Consider the following 19,860-nt stretch of genomic DNA (forward strand, 5'->3'; position numbering starts at 1 on the left):
GTTATTCTGGACAATGGAGTTGTGTGCAAAATTAGTGCTTTCATTTGGCAGACATTTTTAAAAACCGTCGACATATGTTGCTTGATTTAGAAATTTCTGTGCCTTCAAAGAAAGAGATGCTGTGGAACAGAAAATCCAAATATAAGCACCACTTTGGACATTCTCTTATTACTGTCCCACTGGAATAAAGCTGATGTCAATAAAGGCAAAGCGTAGGACTTTAATGTCCATTATTTTTGCACCAAGAAAACTTATGACCTGTAGCTCAAGGGGCCACCTCAAAAATCCGTTGTTTTATTCTCAGAACGAGGCACATCCAAGCTCTGTATAATTTTTTTATGTCATTCTTTATCAGGATCCTAAAGTTTTTATTCTCCTTCATTGTAAACTCATGATTTATATAGTTAAAATGGCTCAGTATTAAAACTCTCCCTTGTACGCTATCAAATGAAAAAGGCAAGATATAGAACAGCATAATGGCTTTTGTGCAAAAATATGTGTGTGTCTATAAATAGGTACCTCTTTTAGGGAGTATGCTTTTTAATCATGGAATATTGGAGATAAAAGGGGGTAAGGGAGAATCCTTCCACTAACCATTTTATATAGGTCTGGACAGTTTATAGTTATAAGTGGGTTAAGTGGACAGGGAGATCATGATCCAAGATTTGGGTTGTTTTTATACATCTTTGGTTTGAAAAAATGAATTAAAATTCTTTATTTTTAAAACTGTCTCCTAGAAGTTGCTCTTGAAGGAGTTTTCCACAAATAGCCTTTTCAGCAGGTATTTTAGAAAAGACCTGTAAAGAGGGTGAAAAGGACTTCATGATTAAGTCCCACTATCCCAGGCTTCTGATAAAGGATGTCACTTAAATGAATAATTCTGCATATTACCCTCCACTTGAAAAATTACTGAATGTTCCCATAACTCATCTCGCTTTGAAAATTCAGAGGAACAATTGATTCTAGTACTTCAGCACTGAGACAAAAAGACCCTGGCATGGTCTCATGGATATGGTACCTTTCCACCCTTTGTACGTGAAAAAGGAAGAGAGGCTTCTTGATATTATGTTCTTAAAAGTGACCTTGCAGCTTTATAAAGGTGTTTCATATGAATGCTTAACTCCGACTGAATTTACATTGGATTGCATTATTCATTTACCTTTATCCTCATTACCCTGGAAACAATTCAAAGTGCATGTTTAAAGAAAGGTCTGCATTGTTTGAATAGTTTAGGATGTTCTAGCCTAACAGCACGACCAAGGAAACAAATTTGAACGTAGCCATTGTTTTTCTTCTTAACCTTTCCAGAAAGCTAGTCCTACTTTAGATAGCTAACGATAATCATCGCGCTCCTATACTGTGTAGAGTTACAAGTCAAAAGCCACACTGCAACCCAAGAGGAGGCAGGACAGAAGCAGATATTAAGAACAGCTAATGCTTGTTGCATATGTATTACGTACTAGGCACTGTTCTAAGCATTTTATCTGTATTAGCTCATGTCACCCTCTCAGCATCCTATGAAATATGTATTATTATTATCCCCTTTCCAGATAAGGAATCGGAGGCACAGACGAGTTAAATAACTTGCTCAAAGTCATGAGGTTTAGTGAGTGAGGAAGCTAGGATCCAGACCCAGGCAGTCTGGTCTAGAGGTCATGCTCATAGGTACACAACGGACAGGAAAATGTGTGTGTGTGTGTGTGTGTGTGTGTGTGTGTGTGTATTGTGTGTGTGTGTGTGTGTGTGTGTGTGTGTGTTCATAACTGTCTATGTGACTAGGTCTAATCAGTATATAATTGAGGAGATAGGAAAGAAAAGAGAAGTCTTCCCACAATGGTATTTCATAATAGACCCAGTTTGATTGCGTTACATTACAGTCACCAACCATATACCTAAAAGACCAGCTCTGTCAATATCAGGCTGTTCATAGGGGGGAAGAATCTCTTAAAATTACTCTGAAGATGATATTGATACGTAACTTTTCACTTCATTACAGAGTAATAAAGTACCACATTAAGGAAGGCAGTACGTCTGTGCATTTGACATTTCAGGCATCGACTTAGAAAAGCGATACAATGACACTTCACATGGGAAGGGGTCCATAGCCCAGTGGTTCTGAAGCATCTTCGTCTCAAGTGACTTGTATCTCCCTGAATCCTTTGTTTCACTAGTCACCCTCCCACACTTATCACACACTCAAGACCTCTTGCTCAAATATGTCTCTTGTCACCAAAAGATACGGAAGGGTAGAAAGGAGACCGAAACCTGGAGGTGGTCAAGCTTTCGCGAGTCTCGGTGTTTCCGCGTGAATCCACTTAACAGCCAGAGGCTTCAGAGCTCCAGAGGGTCTCTACAGACGCCACGTGGGGCCAGCTCTGTGCCCACGTGGGCACCCGATGTAAGACACACTCGTGAAACCGAGAACTTGCTATTTGAGCAGGAGACTCTCTCACAGGAGCCCTGAAGTACACATATTCACCACTTTCAAAGGAAGAGCATTAAGTAGTGAGAACACTACACCATTATTTAGAACAAATATTTTCATATAGTTAGATTTGTACTACATCTTTTAGATATTCACATGTAAAACAAATGGAAACAAGTATAAAAGTGTGGGCGGGGAGAGAAGAAAAGAGAGAGAGAAAGCATGAGAATAAATTGGTAAAACGCTAGGTTTGTCGTGAAGATAATGTAGAATCCAGTGGATTCTTGCCTGTCAACATCTTTGTCGAAACACTGGAATGTTTGTTTCCAGAAGGCAATATTTGCGCGTGGTACAAAATCCCATTAATCCTAAGAATGTGATGTTGAGTGTTCATAAGGAGATGAGTGCACTTTTTCATTCCAACTAAGGGTCCTAATTTGTCCATTGCTTGGTAATGTCAGTCTTCCCATTTGTCACAGGTAACGGGACGTAGGATAGTTTTACATTTGCGCTACTTTCCACGTGTCACGTTGAGGCAGTATGTTTTGTGAACAAACGCCTACCTCTCACCAAATTCGCAGAGCGGTCTTCAGGCAGCTTAATTTACAACTTTTGAAGTAAAACTTGACAGAACTACTCTTCTGGCTCACTGCATGAGGCCGGCATCTGAGACAGCCTCGTACACGTGCATGACCTCCTTTTAGTACGTAACCCTGTTGCTCAAGACAAACACTGTAACTGCATCAGATCGCCCTCCTGGATTATGATAGAGCAACGAAGGCAGACCCGATGGTGCATTTTGTCAGGGGCAGGCGTTCATGGGATTTGGATTTGTAGCAAAACAGGAGAATTCCCTCTGATGAGGTGCAAGGGACATGAGTAGTATGTTACACCTCACCGGGGTTTGATAGAGACACCCTTCCCCTGGAATAAACTTTATGTCGATCACTCACGAGCAATTTATTAATGGCTTTTCATTGATCCAAAAGGATTTAGAGAACTTGCTTCTTTGTTTTAGGCTAGAAGCGTTTTGCCTTCTAAAGGGAGTTATTTTCCAAGATGGCTGTTTTAATAAATTTAGTAAATTAAATCCTCAGCCACCAGCAAAGAAAGAAAGCAATCCTTTTAGAGCTTGCCTCCAATTCTCTTCCGCCATTCTTTGAAGTCGTTATTAAATATGCTGTTCGTTTTCCAGTGTTTAATAATGGATTTCAGTTTATAATCAGTTTCCCATGATCTGTTTTATTTTGCCTTTCGTTACGCGCCCCCCCACCCCCCCTCACCCCCGTGCATTAGGAGTAACTGCCTCGCGATGTTTATGTGTGATCCTTTTTTTTACAGCAGCAACCCAGCTCATAGATACTACCTTGCGACTGATCCCGTCACAGGAAATCTGTATGTTTCTGACACTAACACCCGCAGAATTTATCGCCCAAAGTCACTGACGGGTACAAAAGATTTGACTAAAAATGCTGAAGTGGTTGCAGGGACAGGGGAGCAGTGCCTTCCATTTGATGAAGCCAGATGTGGAGATGGAGGGAAGGCGGTGGAGGCGACACTCATGAGTCCCAAAGGTACTGGCATTTGTCAATTTGAGGATTTCTTTTTATTAAAAAAAAAAAAAAAAAGATACAAAACCCAGTTAGTGCCTGATTGTGTTTAATGCTGAGTCTAACATTTTACCCTCCACTGTGTTCTAGAAAGCTCTTTCACATCTAGTGTTTTTAAAAAAGCCATTTGGCGTGAAACTGCTAGAATCCTAAGTTGATTTTACAGCAAATACTGGGTTCTTGGCATTTTTTTTATCATACCATTTTTTCACCTTTTCAAAGAATAAAGCAACTAGCCCGTATTATTCAGGTCACATCCTGTTAAACTTCAAGGAAGTGTCCAGATTCTTTTCATTGTCCTGGAATTTCTTTGTCATGAATGAGTCCCGGGCCTCTTTAAAAACCATCACTAAGCAACCGTATTAGTCCTCACCCAGTTTGGAGCTATTAAACTTTTGTTTCTATGCCATGGGAAAAAATGCTTGCTGTGAGGAATTTCTAGAGGTGACAAGGGCTAAAATTCTGTGTGACAAAGGTTTTTAGCTTTTAAACCAGTTGGGACTGACTCCTTGCTCATGCACTATCCCCTTCATTACAGTGTTTTTTGGTTTCAGACTTTTTTTTTTTCCATTATAGCTAGCAATATTCTGTGAACGAGGACTGGAAAAAAAGCATTTGTTGTACTGAATTATTCATAATAGCAAATTTCATTGTAACAAGGTCAACAGAACGCTAACCTTGGCTTAGATCTATTTTTGTTAGAATATAGTTACTCTAAGTTCCGAGTAACAGAATCTGACCTGTTTCTATCGTTGATAGTCAACAACAGTATACAGATGTTATAATTTTACAGTTAAAACTCAGGTACAGCCTGTATGATTCGTACACTAAATGGGGATTCTTACCGATTTGGGTTATTTATTATGTTTTATGTTGATTTGTGTCAGAAATGCCTCTGTTGGGTTTTTCCTAATGTAATTACAATCTGCAGTCTTACCTGCTGCCTATCACCCATGTTATCCCTGGGGTTGAACGTTGAATTTAATGATGGGCCTAAAAATAAATCACGTTTGAAAAATTGGTAACACTTACTTCTCTTGGAAAAGGAATGGCAATTGATAAGAACGGATTAATCTACTTTGTTGATGGAACCATGATCAGAAAAGTTGATCAAAACGGGATCATATCAACTCTCCTGGGCTCTAACGATCTGACTTCAGCCAGACCCTTAACTTGTGACACCAGCATGCACATCAGCCAGGTAGTTAAAATCTCAAGCTGCATTGTGTGTTTTTCTTCTAAGTGTCTTGATTTACCAGGTCAGTAGACTGTGACGGCCCCATATTAAACTGGATATATCAGGTGTGGTGTTAGTTGTAACAAAGCTGTTCCATTGAAGTGTATCTCAGGAGCTAATAAAAAGTTATTTTGGGGGCGCCTGGGTGGCTCAGTCAGTTAAGCATCCAGCTCTTGGTTTCTGCTCAGGTCATGATCTCGCAGTTCCGTGAGTTCGAGCCCCACCTCAGGCTCCGTGCTGATAGCGTGGAGCCTGCTTGGGATTCTCTCTCTCCCTCTCTGCCCCTTCCCTGCTCACACTGTCTCTCTCTCAAAAACAAATAAATAAACTTAAAAAAAAAAAAAAGTTATTTTCCTCCGTAGTTCCGCATTTGATGAATTCAGTGAGATTACAAACAATTAGCACTAAGAAATGCTAAAGCATTTGTAATAAAATACCAGTAGAGTAGCAGCAGGCAGATATCCCAAAAAGAACAAAACAGCTTAAATCTCTATCTGATTGCATGAGCTCTTTAAGTAGTAGAGAGAACCCACTATGATTAGTCCCAAGGGACTTCTATTTAGCATTGGGAACTTAACTGTTGGCCTGATTGAAAACACAATAAAACACTCACGTATTCATAACCTAGAAAGCCTCGACGTGTGGTGGGCATTACTGCTAAAGGAGCATATGTGTTCATATATCATTGATGCCTGTTAACTCACTGCTTAGAGGTTCATTTGCTCTTTGGCCATGACTTGCAAATCTTTCGGCAAGCGGCGTTTTTCACTAACGTGCGATTTCCCGCATTTGTCTCCACTCCAGATTTTTAGGTTTATTTTACAGTAGTTCTTCAAAAAAACAATTTTGAAACAGTTGACCAAATTAAGGGTAATTTCCTTGAATGGTCTAATTTACTCTTCTGGCAAATTAACTGCTGCGCAGTAACTGACTAACCAGACCTTTTCGTTTTCATTAAGGTGCGTCTGGAATGGCCCACTGACCTCGCCATTAACCCCATGGATAACTCCATTTACGTCCTGGATAATAACGTCGTTCTGCAGATCACTGAGAATCGCCAAGTGCGCATTGCTGCGGGACGGCCCATGCACTGCCAAGTTCCAGGCGTGGAATATTCTGTGGGGAAGCACGCGGTTCAGACAACTCTGGAATCGGCGACCGCCATCGCGGTGTCGTACAGTGGGGTCCTGTACATTACTGAAACCGATGAGAAGAAGATTAACCGAATCCGGCAGGTCACCACAGACGGGGAGATCTCCCTGGTGGCGGGAATACCTTCAGAGTGTGACTGCAAAAACGACGCCAACTGTGACTGTTACCAGAGTGGAGATGGCTACGCCAAAGACGCCAAGCTCAGCGCGCCGTCCTCCCTGGCCGCTTCCCCGGATGGCACCCTGTATATCGCGGACCTGGGGAATATCCGGATCCGGGCCGTGTCCAAGAACAAGCCTTTCCTTAACTCCATGAACTTTTATGAAGTTGCCTCCCCAACTGACCAGGAACTCTATATCTTTGACATCAATGGCACCCACCAGTATACTGTAAGTTTGGTCACTGGCGATTACCTGTACAATTTTAGCTACAGCAACGATAACGATATTACTGCTGTGACAGACAGCAATGGCAACACCCTCAGGATTAGACGGGACCCAAATCGGATGCCAGTTCGGGTGGTGTCTCCAGATAACCAAGTGATATGGTTGACGATAGGAACCAATGGATGTTTGAAAAGCATGACTGCCCAAGGACTAGAATTAGTTTTGTTTACGTACCATGGCAACAGTGGCCTGTTAGCCACAAAAAGTGATGAAACTGGATGGACAACGTTTTTTGAGTAAGTATATCCACATTCTGCTCTGATTATAAAGTGCTGTGATATGGTGAATAGACTCTAAAAAATGTACGTTCTTAAGGGCAGGTGGGATCCAAGTTTTGGGGGCCCTGGAGCTTCTGTAATTTTTGGATCCCCCCCCCCTCTGAAAAATACAAAATTAGGCTCAGGGCCTTGGGAGGGACCCACACAATGAGAAGTTCTGAGGCCTACATGTCATTGGCATCGTGGTCAATGCCTCTGCTTAAGGGTTACCATTTTGCTTCATACGCACCTAGTATATTAGCAGCAGACATTTGGAGAAATATCCTACAGTTTTGGTTTTACGCATAAACCCTCCGGGTCTACATTTGCCCAGGTGATAAAGCTGATTATGTTGGGAGCCGTCACCGATGAACTTCAAAAACATTTACAATGACGGGGACGCCTGGGTGGCTCGGTCAGTTAAGCGTCTGACTTCGGCTCGGGTCGTGATCTTACGACTCATGGGTTCAAGCCCCGCGTCAGGCTCTGTGCTACCAGCCTGGAGCCTGCTTGGGATTCTGTGCCTCCCTCTCTCTCTCCGCCCCTCCCCCGCTCGTGCTCTGTCTCTCTCTCTCTCTCTCAAAAATAAATAAGCATTAAAGAAAATTTTTGTAAACATTTACAATGAAGCTGGCTGTTTATGTCAGTGCTACAAATGCCATTCTTATCAAATAGAAAGCCTTCGCTTTTTGTAAGCAGTTATTGGAAATTTAAACTGCACTTGAAAGGACCTTCCCACGAAATGCAAATCAGCAAGTGCCGTCACTGCGGAAGCAGATGAAAAAGTATGAGGTTCGGGCTGCCAGCATATTCTACTGTGTGGAGTAGTGGTCCAGGCAGTGTGCTGTGTGAACGGTCCCATTTTGTGAGGTCAATCAGAATGAAATGAGACTCAGCCATTGTATATTTTATGGGATATGTACTTTGCAGCGAACGCAGATGTAAAATCATTTTCGATTACTGTTCACTTCACTAACGTCGCACAAACCGTAAGGGGAAATTAGATGGCATGTTGACAAATGCAGAATAGTCCTTGAGATGAATATTGAGCTCCTTAGTGTGATTTTTGCAATGATATGAGAAGGCGAAAGTATTTTCTGTAGGAGCACACCTCTACAATTATAATACAAGTCAGTAGAAAAAGAAAACGATCCAATATACAAATATTCTTTCCGTACAACTTTTCTGGAATGGATCTTCTCCATAAAGCTGAGTTCTCCTGTAGCCTGAATTGCTTTTCTTTTTTGACAGATTCCCTTTTAATAAAATGAATGTTACCCAGCAGCATGATTTTGTCAGAGGAACAAACCTTTTCAATTGAATTACATTAAAATTCTGTTCTTAGCATTCCTGTTGCTCATTTTAGGATCGCAATAGGAAAGGAATAAATTGGAAGTTAATGGAAAGCGCTTCCTTTGCACCGTTTTCAAAGCGATAGCGGGCTGTATTGCCAAAGAGGCAAAAAAGAGTCCAGGAAAAGTGCTACCATCAGATGAGACTGGGCAGGAGAGCTGCTCTGATTATAAGACCTTCAGGAAATGATGGTGGCATTGGGAGGGTTTCAGTTTAGTTAAAAGCCAGGGAGAAAAAAAAATAGAGAATTAAGTTTTCAGTCCAGTCTGGGACTCAGGCTCTGCTCTGCGGGCCGCTTTTGAGTGTGTCCTTATTTGTTCCCGGGAATTGACATTGCATAGAAGTTCATCGTGTGGGTTACTGCTGACACGTGAACTTCCTACAACAGATACTGTGGTTTACTTAGGACCCGCAAATGGGATTTTAATCAACTTTGGAAAATTAGACAAAGGGATACGCTCCATTGGCGGAGTTGATCTGGATTAGTAAAAACAAATTTGGGATTTTTTCACCTTTTTTTTTTTAAAAGAAAGGATCGTGTGCAAAGAGGGCACATTTCTCTAATAACGGATATGCAAACCTCGAACCTCAAACTTAGTTAAGAATCAGCACAGCAGCTAAAGTAGAGGTTGAGTTGGCAAGCCAATCTCGTGACTATAAGGGGCCAGCATGGTTTTAAAGAACAGACGTTTGGAATACCTGGGTGGCTTAGTCCGTTAAGCGTCTGACTTCAGCTCAGGTCATGATCTCACGGTTTGTGGGTTCAAGCCCCATGTCGGGCTCACTGCTGTCAGCAGAGAACCGACTTGGGATCTTCTGTCCCCCTCTCTCTATGCCCCTCCCCCCTCTCAAAAATAACTAAACATTTTTAAAAACATAAAAGCAAAAAAATAAAGAATAAAACTTTGTAATTAACGTAAATACCTCACAATCATTCCTTCCCTAATACAAATTCATCACATATCATATTTAAAGTATAACTATTAAATCCTATCTAAATAAGCTAGGGCAACTAATACGAAAAGCATTATTAAAATATTTTACCAAATATAAACCTCATAATCGTGTATCTATAGGTACATATAATATACACACACGTATGTTTTGTATAATTTAAAAATACAGTAGTTTAACAAACCCATGCTTCAAAAAATTTTTTTCTAATAAAAGTAACAGAAATACTACTTTCTAAAACCCACGTTTTTATTACCTTTTCTCTAGATGTCTGCAGCCAAGGCATAACTAACAACTGCCTAAGAAACATAGGGCACTTAACCTACGTAACTGGGAATCATCATGTCAGAATAACAAGCGATCATTTATTTTTTTCTTTCTGTACATTTTTATACTTTGGCTGTGAAAGAGCAAGGGCCCATCTCTTCGAAGCTTCAGAAACTTTAAAACACGTTCAAAAGTAAGTGCATGAAAGAAGGGACAGGAGGGTCCTTACCAAGCAGCCCCTCCCATAGTGATCTCTGTTCTGACAAGCACATCCTGTCTGCGAAAGTGTGTAGCTCCTGACAGGTAAACTTAGCCCTGATCCCTGCTCATCAGAGCCTTGCCCAGAGGTTCTGCTTATTACGCTGTGATTTGGACATGTGCCTGGGTGGAGGTGCTGGGGACAGCGGGGGACTCTGAATCCCCCGCCCCGACTTCCTTTGTGGTTGCTGTTAGCGGAGAGCTGACACACCCCCACAATACCAGGAATATCTGTAATATTCCCCTTCAGATTTTCGCAATACTCTGTGTCTAATTTAGACTCAGAAGAATGTTTGGTAATTTCATAAAGAGGGGATGTGGGAGGTTTGACAACGGTCAGACTGGGTTCTATGAAAACCACAAGGAGATTGGGCAGGGGGAGGGGAGGAATCACCATTCCCAGTTGAGAAACACCTGTTTACTATGACGTTCATGACACCAGTGCCTAGAGTTGATACAGGCTTTATAGACATCTTTCTGCACAAAGATCGCACAAAGAGAAATTAAACTTTTTAGCCCAGATTCCCAGTCGTACATGTCCAGCTTTCTATCTAGCCTAGTGCCTTAAAAGCCTTGAGATTAAAAGCTTTAGAGGATAGAAACAGATGGCAGAGACCCAGAATCAATAAATTTGCCTCGTGATAAAAATACAGTCACTATAGTTTCTACCAAAGAAATTTTAGAAGACAGTTAGCTCAATTACTTACCTTATATGTTTTAATTGTATTACTCGTCTCTTAGTACCAACTTTAGTTTACCATTAATGTGCCACAGTTTCTAGGAATACAGAATAAAATGTGAAAGTATTTCATAAGATGCACGCTAATTGTGGCTCCCGTGACTCCTGGAACACATACAGAATTCTTCCAGTAAATACTTGTTGGTGGAAGGAATAGAGAGATAAACCAAAGATGTAAACAAGTTAATATTATTTATAGAGAAGAGCCTCATAGAACCCATACCTGGCTCTTGTCCAGGCTCCATTGAAAGAGTACCATATAAATTCTGCTGTCTTGCTTTCTGAAGTGTTTTGCACTCACTGTACCGATAACTGATGCTGAAAATATTGACTAATCTCATTCTTCGTTGCTTATATTTTTAAATATAGTTACCCAATAGTACGTGCTCACCCAGTTTCTTTTTGCTTTACAAAATGAGGACTTCCTCAGTTGGTGCTATGAGTAAAATAATTAACAAAAAATAAATGACTTCATATTGATAGCACTTTCTTCTGAAATGTCGCGGTTAAGGAGTTAGCTGAGAGTCAAGACAGAAAACGTGTCCCACACAAGTGCCGTTGAAGTGTATTGTTATACCCGGAATCAGGAAGGATGACTGTAGGAAAAGAAATTGAGATTCCTATCAGTCGCCAGTAGAAGAGGCTGATGTTTTAGGGTACACAGATAGTTTCCAAAATACAAGAGCCTTCATTTCAAAACCTAGAGATAGCATTTTCTCTGTAGCAGCAGGTGCTGTCTGTGTTACTTGCAATGATTGTGTCCCCATTGGGGTTTGTTAGAGGTGTGGCCAGTCTTCTTAGACATGGTCCTGGACGGCATGATAGGAAGTCTACAGCGGGTAGCACAGGGTTTGTAACTCAGCCTTGAAATCTTTGAGTTAGACTAATATGCTTCATGAACTGAGTAACTACCTATTACCGATTGAATAAGCCATCTCGTCCAAGACCTCCTCTCACATTGACTTGGCAGGCAGTACAAAGGATATCCGACTAGCTAATGGGGTCCCTTGTGTGAGGACAGTGTGATCAGACTCGTTACTCCCTTTGCTTAGTATTAGGGACCGTTTCGTGCTGGTCTTTGTCCCATTTGAAAACAATTATCACATGTTAGGAGTCCTTAGCTAGAATAATTTCAGGGTGGCCAAAAAAAGATCTCACCGGCTAGTTCAGACCCAAAGTGAAACTACAGTTCTTACAGGCGAATGCACACAAAAGCAAATCCAGTATATTGAATGGGGCGATAGAATAAATTATTTGATAGTTGATGGCATTTTACAGTTCTCCGCTTGCTTACCCCCATAAAATACAAATTGTTTGACCACATCTTTCTGAAGCTCTTCTGTCTGGTTAAAGAAGAGGTTTTTTAGAAAAAAAAAATGCTATGAGTTCTAACTGATATGAACAGACACACCACCAGGCTGGTGGCAGTTTTTCTATCTTGGGACTCTGGGTATTTAGAGCTTTATATTTGTGGAGCTGACTCTACGATCTTTTGTGAGCTATATTCAGATTTACAGAGTAAATAAACGGGTTTCAGCTTTTCCACATTTATGTAGGTATCTATGGGTCTCTAGCTTCTCATTTGGGTGTTTTATTGTCCCTCATTCAAGCTTAGCAATTTCAGAATGAGCTTCTGAACCATTTCTTTATAATGAACTTAACTCTGTGCCCGTGGCAAACCCATGACTCCCACTGACATCAGTTCTGATACTCGGGGACAGTATCAAAGAGAGGGTCTCAGAGGAGGAAAGACAGGCAGTGTAAAGAGGGTCTGTGCTAAGACCCAAACCAGTGCACAGAAAGTGCAGGTAATTTGGGAAACTCAGTGACAGCGACTCCAAATGAGAAACGACGTGTCCGTTCCCGGTGACACTGAATCGTCTCAATAGCCTGACATCTGTGTGCCGTGTTGTGTTCTCCTTATGTGTGTTTTACTGCAGCCGCCTGTGATGTCAGGAAAACGGTGCAGGCATCTTCCGCAGGACAAAACTAAGAGGAGAAATAGGCTTTGTTCTGATAGGCAGCTGACATCCAAGCCTGAAAACTCAAACACCGAAGCCATGTTTTGTTGCCTTGTTTTGTTTTGTCTGCCAAAAATGGCGTTAGAAACTTACTTTTTTTTTTTTTTTTTTTAGTTTTTCTCTTAACTCCAGTGAGTTAACACACAGTGTGATAATTAGTTTCAGGTGTACCATACAGTGACTCAGTGCTTCCGTACATCCCCCGGTGCTCATCGGGACGAGTGCCTCCTGAATCCCCATCGCCTGTTGCCCCCATCCCGACCACACCACCCACCTCCCGTCTGGTCACCACCAGTGTGTCCTCTTCTTCCTGCCTTCATGGAGGAGAGCATCTGAGACATTAAGAATGATTTTTAAGTGATTTTTAATTGCGGGATCACTTAAAATCATGGGGAAAAGCTACGGTTGATTTCCGTTTTTGCGATTTTGTTTAACTGTTCAATGATTTTGTTTTAAATTTTTAAGCAGAATGTGTATTCCCAGAGACATTAGTGAAAACAAAAGAAAACAAAAGGGTGTGGACAGTTGAATAAAGTGGCCCTTGTATATTTCAGACATTAACCTGACAGATTCTACTAAGATTCTACTTTCTTTTTTTTTTAATTTTTTTTTAACGTTTATTTATTTTTGAGACAGAGAGAGACAGAGAATGAACAGGGGAGGGGCAGAGAGAGAGGGAGACACAGAGTCCGAAACAGGCTCCAGGCTCTGAGCGGTCAGCACAGAGCCCGACGCGGGGCTCGAACTCACGGACCGTGAGATCATGACCTGAGCCGAAGCCGGACGCTTAACCGACCAAGCCACCCAGGCGCCCCCTAAGATTCTACTTTTATTCCTACTTGATTTAATCCAGTTTTCTTCCACAGTCTAGTTTTAAGATATAGTTAGTCCTGTCTAGATTTGAAAGGGGAAAGGGAAATGGGGAAATTGTATGTGATTCATATCACTTGAAAAAAAATCCAGAAAAAATAAAAACAGGTTTTCTCATTATATCTCGGTATAAAATGTAAAATTTTATAAAATGTAAAATTCCTCGGATTTTTCTCAGTATAATTTACATTGTATCAATAGTCGTGAGGCTACATTAACCCCCTCAGTGGGTTCCATTTAGCAAATTAATGTTCTAGATGTGCTGAATGGCTCCATAATGGTTCAACAGTGAGTAAATGTAGCTTTCCAAAGTGTTGAGTTCCCTCCTTAAACTAATTATGTGACTGTCTAAACCTGATAGTTTCGTATCTGCACACATCCACAACTCCTCTTACACAGTGATTATCCAATGATTTACTCTAAGACTGAGTTACAGCCGCCAACCACTTTTAAAGGCTCATTTGATAACAGGACGAGCGATTGCACACCGACAACCAGTGACAGGGAACTTCGTGTTTTTTAACGCGCACAGAAACTGAAGATCCCCGGTTGGGTATTTTCCAGAGACTATCCTGTATCTCTGGCTCGTCCATGATATCAAAATTAAATCAGCTCTAGCAGCCCTCACTCTTCGCTACCCTCGTGCCCCAGCCTCCCAGAGAAAGCCCCTCGCCTATATTCCAGGGGTCTGGAATGTTTTGGGAATGTCTTGAGGCTGGAGTGCAGAACTAACGTGGGGAACTCTCTCCCGGGTAGGGGAAGGCAGTGTGCGAAGAAGATGAGATGATTGGGGTACCATCCCCATACTTCAGCTCACCCCAGCACCTCAGTTGGTACCCTGCCATCCATCACTACACACACACACACTTCCAAACAGACTTCTCAGACCTCGGTTCATCCCACAGTTTGGTAAATCTGCAGTTCGTAAAGTAAGACCTCCCCCCTTCAAAAAAAAAAAAAAACATATATACACACACACACACACACACACACACACACACACACACACACATATATATACTGTGAGAATTGTTAATGTAAAGGAAATACCACTTCTAGTCTCTGGCTAAAAACTAGGTTTTGTTCTGTTTAAACCTATTTTAAGAATTTAAGTCTTCTATAGGTTAAGATTTTTTTTTTCCCCGTCTCTGGGAAAATGAAAAGTGGTATATAAAATTTTATGAAAATTTTAATGAAAAGTGGTGTATAAAAAGCAAAAGTGGAAAAAAAAAACTTGTAGTTTGTCTGAAAGAATAGTTACTTTTTAAGTACTTAATAAATAGAAGGCAAGCATCAGTTAGCTGGAAGATTTGATTCTGTTTCCACCTCTAGGAAAGGAAAGAAGAAAGAACCAAATTCTAGTAAAGGCAAGGAAAGGCCACCCCAAGAGACTGGAAGAAAAGTTCTTTACTCGCAGATGATGTTTTGAAACTGGGTTAGAGTCAGAGTAACAAAAGAAATTCTGCTTACAAGAGCATTCCAATCTGGGAGAGCGAAACGGCTAAGTGTCCAGAAGTATCAGACAACTCCCACGTGAATCAAGAAATAGGATGACCGAATCTTAAAATTCGAAGTCCTAGGGGCACCTGCTTGGCTCAGGGGGTCAGGCATCCGACTCTTGATCTCTGCCCTGTCAGCGCAGAGCCTTGGCATGGGGCTCAAGCCCACGAACTGTGAGATCGTGACCTGAGCCGAAGACGGACACTTACCCGACTGAGCCAAGTCGATGTTGCCACAATCGCCCGGCATTCGTTTGTTCGCTGGGCACCGTGCATTCAGCAGGAACGCAGCGTGGGCCGGGCACCAGCGTTGCACACCCGGAGGGTGCAGAGCAGAAAGGCACGTTCGCCCCTTGCAAGGAGCTCAGGGTCCCCGGAGGGAGAGAGAGAAGGGGTCGCTGTAAGAGTGTTGAGCGCGAAGGTAGAGTGTCAGCCGCCCTGTGAGAATACAGAAGAGGACCATCCCCATCAGCTTGGGGACTGGGGATTGGGGACAGGCATAAGGCAAGAAGCAGCCCCCCGAGGGGGGGGGGCACTCTTAAGCTTCATCTTGAAGATTATGAATGAAAGCTAGCAAAAAGAGCTGGAGTGTTCTAGGCCAGAGAAAGCATGCATTCAGGAGCAAACGTGGCAGCTTTTGGATAGAACGTATAGCCCGTGGGGCGGGGGGGGGGAAGAAGAGACCCGGGGAAATGGCAGCTCCACCCAGGTCAGGCTTGTAGTGACGTGGGGGGGGGGGGTAGACAGGGCTCTTGGAAAGGAGTTTAACAGGGAAGCAGTGTGATCAAGCTGGTGACAATGTGAGGATGACGGAGGAGAAGGTAGGTAGGAGGCAGTCGATCTAGTTAAGAAATGAAGGCGGGGTCGGGGGGGCTGGGGGGGTGCGCCTGGGGGCTCCGTCGGGTAAGCGTCCGACTTCGGCTCAGGTCACAATCTCGCAGTGTGTGAGTTCGAGCCCCGCGTCAGGCTCTGTGCTGACCGCTCAGAGCCTTAAGCCTGCTTCGGGTTCTGTATCTCCCCTCTCTCTCTGTCCCTCCCCGACTCATGCTCTTTCCCTCTTTCTCTTTCAAAAATAAATATTTAAAAACGTAATTTAAAAAAAAAAAAAAAGGAAAAGAAAGAAATGAAGGCCTGAACCAAGGCTGGGCACATGACGTACAGGGAAGGGGGCTGACTCACCATTAGGAAATGAAACAGAGTTTGGTGACTGAATGCAAGGGGACAGGGAGAAAGGGCCCCCGACTGAGCTGACTGGGTGGTAGGGGAACGCAGGGAAGAAGCAGGCCGTAGACAAGCGGTGAGTTCAGATCTGGAATTTCGAGGGGCGGTCTACAGCACGTGGTCCAAACACCTGCTCAGCACCGGGAGAAGCGAATTCTGGAGATGACACCCGGGCACGGGCGTCCTGGGAAGAGCTGAAGGAGGTCACGTGGGAAAGGAAGGTAGAGAGTCTGGTTATGAGGGGGCAGAGCGTGTGAGCGTGTGGATTTACAGACTCGATCTCCCTCGGCTTGGTGCCTCCGTTAATCCTTCGGGGTCCACTTTCCACCACCAGATGCTCTTCCCTGAGATCCTGGAAACCTTCAAAGCTGAGCCTCCCCCTTGTGCATCCCAACCCTTTCTTTCGCCCTCCCGCTCCTGAACGACCCAAGTGGGACCGTTCCTCTGCTTTCCCTAACTCCTCGCTCGCGTGGTCCTTGTTTTCTCTCAAAGCTTGTGAGTAGACGGCATGTTAGTCCACGTATTGTTTCATCCTAGATTCTGGATCGATCCAGTGCGGCTCTTGTTCTTCCTTCGGAGTCTTTTATGTTCACCTCCGTTTTCCAAGTTGTTGATGCCTCCTGGGTCCCTCCTGCCGCCATCTTCCCATTGTCCCCGTGCTGTCTCTCCTGGGGGGCAGCAGAGGCTGCCTGGAAAGGGGCAGGACTTTGGAAATGAAAACTCTGCGTTCCCACACTGATTCTGTCCCATACTCCGAGCTGTGTGACTGTGGGTTAAGTCCCAGCACCCCTCCACAGGCGCCCTCACCTGTGACGTGAAAGACTTCTTAAAAATCCAAACACCCCCTCTGTTCCAAAAACTCCCTGATGCCGAAATTTCCCCCTAGCTTTTCACAGGGGCCCCTTCGAGGCTTATTCGGAAAGAAACATTTCAGAAGTTACCGGATCTCCTTTGCCACCATCCTGAGGCACGCTGCATTGCCATCACCCCTGGTATCTGGCGGATCATGCTGGTGTTAGCGATGGCAATTTGTAATAATAAGTAAACTTTTATCTTCCCAAATGGGCTCCCTGCTGGTTCTTTTTGGCCTGTCCCAACCGACCATGCGTTTCCTTGTCATGCAAGACGCTGCCCTTTCCACAGTGGGCATCCGTGTTCGGCGGAACAAGTACCAAAACACAGAGGAAGACAGAAGACAAGCATGGGTTTGTCATCTGAACACTACCAAGCCCCGTGGAATAGTAGACCCGGGAGGATGAGGGCAGGCACAGTTCTTTCTTACAGATTCTCTGAAGCCCGAATTTCCCTTGGCATCAGCTATCTAGCAGGCCAAGACCTGCCCACGACCTGTTATCTAAACAAATGAGTTCTCCTTATATCAGCCTTCCTCAGTCAATAAATCTTTCAAAGCCCAACTAATTCTGGAATGTCCTGACTTGGATGCCTTGGTCCCCAGGGGGAGGAATTTCACAGCTGGGCGTTATCTCCCTGTGACTTGTCCCTGATGTGGCCATGGCTGTGCAAGGAAAGAGGCACTGGGTCGCTTTTCTTGAATTCGATCTTTGAAACTTTCGCCCTGTCTGTGACCGTCAATCGCTGGGCTCCGTGTTCGAAGAGAGGGCTGGACCAGAGGGGTGAGGAAGGAGAGACCCAGCAGGTCTCCGCCTCTCTGAACTCGCTATCCGGGATGTTAGAACAAGAGCACAGTGGCTTGAGTTCACGGACTGCCGCCTTTTCTGGTTTTATACAGCCAAGCCCTGGTCCGAATTGGCCCCCATCAGCAAGACCTGTGAATGAGATTAAACTGCTGCAAAGAAATTTAAGTGTCAGCCACCTCCCCACCCCCTTGCAGTTGGCATCCTTGCTCATCAAGATCCTCTTAGCACGCGAGACAAAAATCATGTAAATTACTACTTTCTTGTGTCTGTCTTTCTTTTGCATTTTCCCTGTCATTTTTGGTAATATGTAGGTAGCCGTCAACTCAGCCCCAGACAGACCCATGATTTTGGAGTTGGCTGATTGCCCTGCCTTCCTTGGTGATGGAAGCCTTTTACATTTTCTCTCCGGAACCTGATTTTTGAGGATTTCTTAATGGATAATATTGCTATTGAATTCCAAGAAATTATGATTTATCTGTGAGATCATTGTTAGAACACATCGACCTCAGGTTCCTTTCTAGAATAGGTGAATGCAAATTCTTCTGATACCAGTGTTACTCGTCACAGCCTTGCTGTCACGATTCCCAGTCAGTCCACCATTAGAAGCTTAAATCAGGCTCTGCTCCGCTGTTCCCGCTGTTTGCGCACGCCCTTCGTCGGGAACGAGGATCCAGGAACGATTTGTGCGCGCCTTTGGTTACGATGGGGTTAGTAATTTTGTCCTACTTTACTACAATGACGGATGAGAGGTTGTTTCACATTAGCATCGTGGGGAAAAAAGCATTGCCGTACCAGAGGGCGAGATTGAGGGGAATTGTTTGGGGTTTGCTGGCTGTTAAACCATGGAAGGAAATCCGAACCTAAGGAACGCCAGTGGTTGGAAGAGAACATTCTCCCTCTGTATTGGGGCAGGGGGGGAATTGGGGAGAAAGGCAGGTTAGGTAAGTCCTTTACTGTGATGCAAGCCTGGAAACTTAGTGCCCTCACTAAGCAGCTCTCACAGTAAGCTTATTCTGGGATGGCCCGGGGAAGGTGGGGCAGTCAGGACTCCACTTGAACATTTATCCCATCCAGGGGTTTCCAGAATATAACGAAACCTGCATTTCCTGCTGTCTCGCCTTCTCAGAGCAGGCTGAGTTTGGGCTGGAGAAACCAGTCGGGACAGAGCATACATTCAGTAGCTTCACTCTCCTATAGGTGAAGAGAATAATGGTTTGGGAGCGGGGAATAGCCAGCATTATCTGAGTAAATACGTAAGTTTGTCTTCTTTTTGAGACAGACCAACTGCCACGCTGGCTTATCAGCCCAAAATCAGCCTAAGGGGTAAAGAACAGACCACATCACGTTCACTTCTCCGGAGTGATCGTTGCTTCTCCTCTCTGGTTTGCTTGCTTCTCTAAAGCCCTACTCTAATTTAACAGGATTTTTCTCAAAAACAAAACAAAACAAAACAAAACAAAAACACAAAAAACCAAAAAACAAAAGATCATCTTTAACACAAACATTTGATTAAAGAGGCCATCTTATGGGAAAACACTGAAGATCACAGATAATCCTGTTGTTGAGTTTTAAAGAAAGTTTCTGAGAACTGCACATTGTTTCCGCTTGAATAAATTTGCAATATCAATAGTCTGTTGACATTGTATTGGTAACAGTCTGACTCAGGCAATTTTTCCCTCCGTTGAGGAACCCCAGAAGATAGGCAGGGAAGCATTCTCCTAGTGGTGTTTCAGAAGCTCAGTCTGGTGTCAGTGAATATGGCGGGAGGCAGGACGATGAGGTTTTACATCTAGGGTGGCTATGGGGATGGGCACAGGGATCGGAGAGATCAGGAAGGAAGAATGAAGGGGGAGAACCTCCATGAGGGGGAGGGAGGAAATTTCACGTCAGGAT

General features: G+C 43.5%; 1 protein-coding gene across 13 annotated transcripts in view; it reads left to right on the forward strand.

The window, feature by feature from the left end:
- The window catches only part of TENM3 (teneurin transmembrane protein 3), a 1,304,603-nt gene that overhangs the window by 1,255,520 nt on the left and 29,223 nt on the right, over nucleotides 1-19,860 (forward strand). For 11 of the 13 annotated variants that reach the window (XM_045056763.1, XM_023252313.2, XM_045056766.1 and 8 more), the window contains 3 exons: nucleotides 3,767-3,999; nucleotides 5,082-5,236; nucleotides 6,232-7,106. In XM_045056763.1, coding sequence (XP_044912698.1) covers nucleotides 3,767-3,999; nucleotides 5,082-5,236; nucleotides 6,232-7,106 — 1,263 coding nt within the window. The remainder of the gene's footprint in view (nucleotides 1-3,766; nucleotides 4,000-5,081; nucleotides 5,237-6,231; nucleotides 7,107-19,860) is intronic. The other 2 variants (XM_045056767.1, XM_045056769.1) reach the window with 1 other exon arrangement.

The sequence above is a fragment of the Felis catus genome, chromosome B1 (assembly GCF_018350175.1).
Source record: "Felis catus isolate Fca126 chromosome B1, F.catus_Fca126_mat1.0, whole genome shotgun sequence".
Lineage (NCBI taxonomy): Eukaryota > Metazoa > Chordata > Mammalia > Carnivora > Felidae > Felis > Felis catus.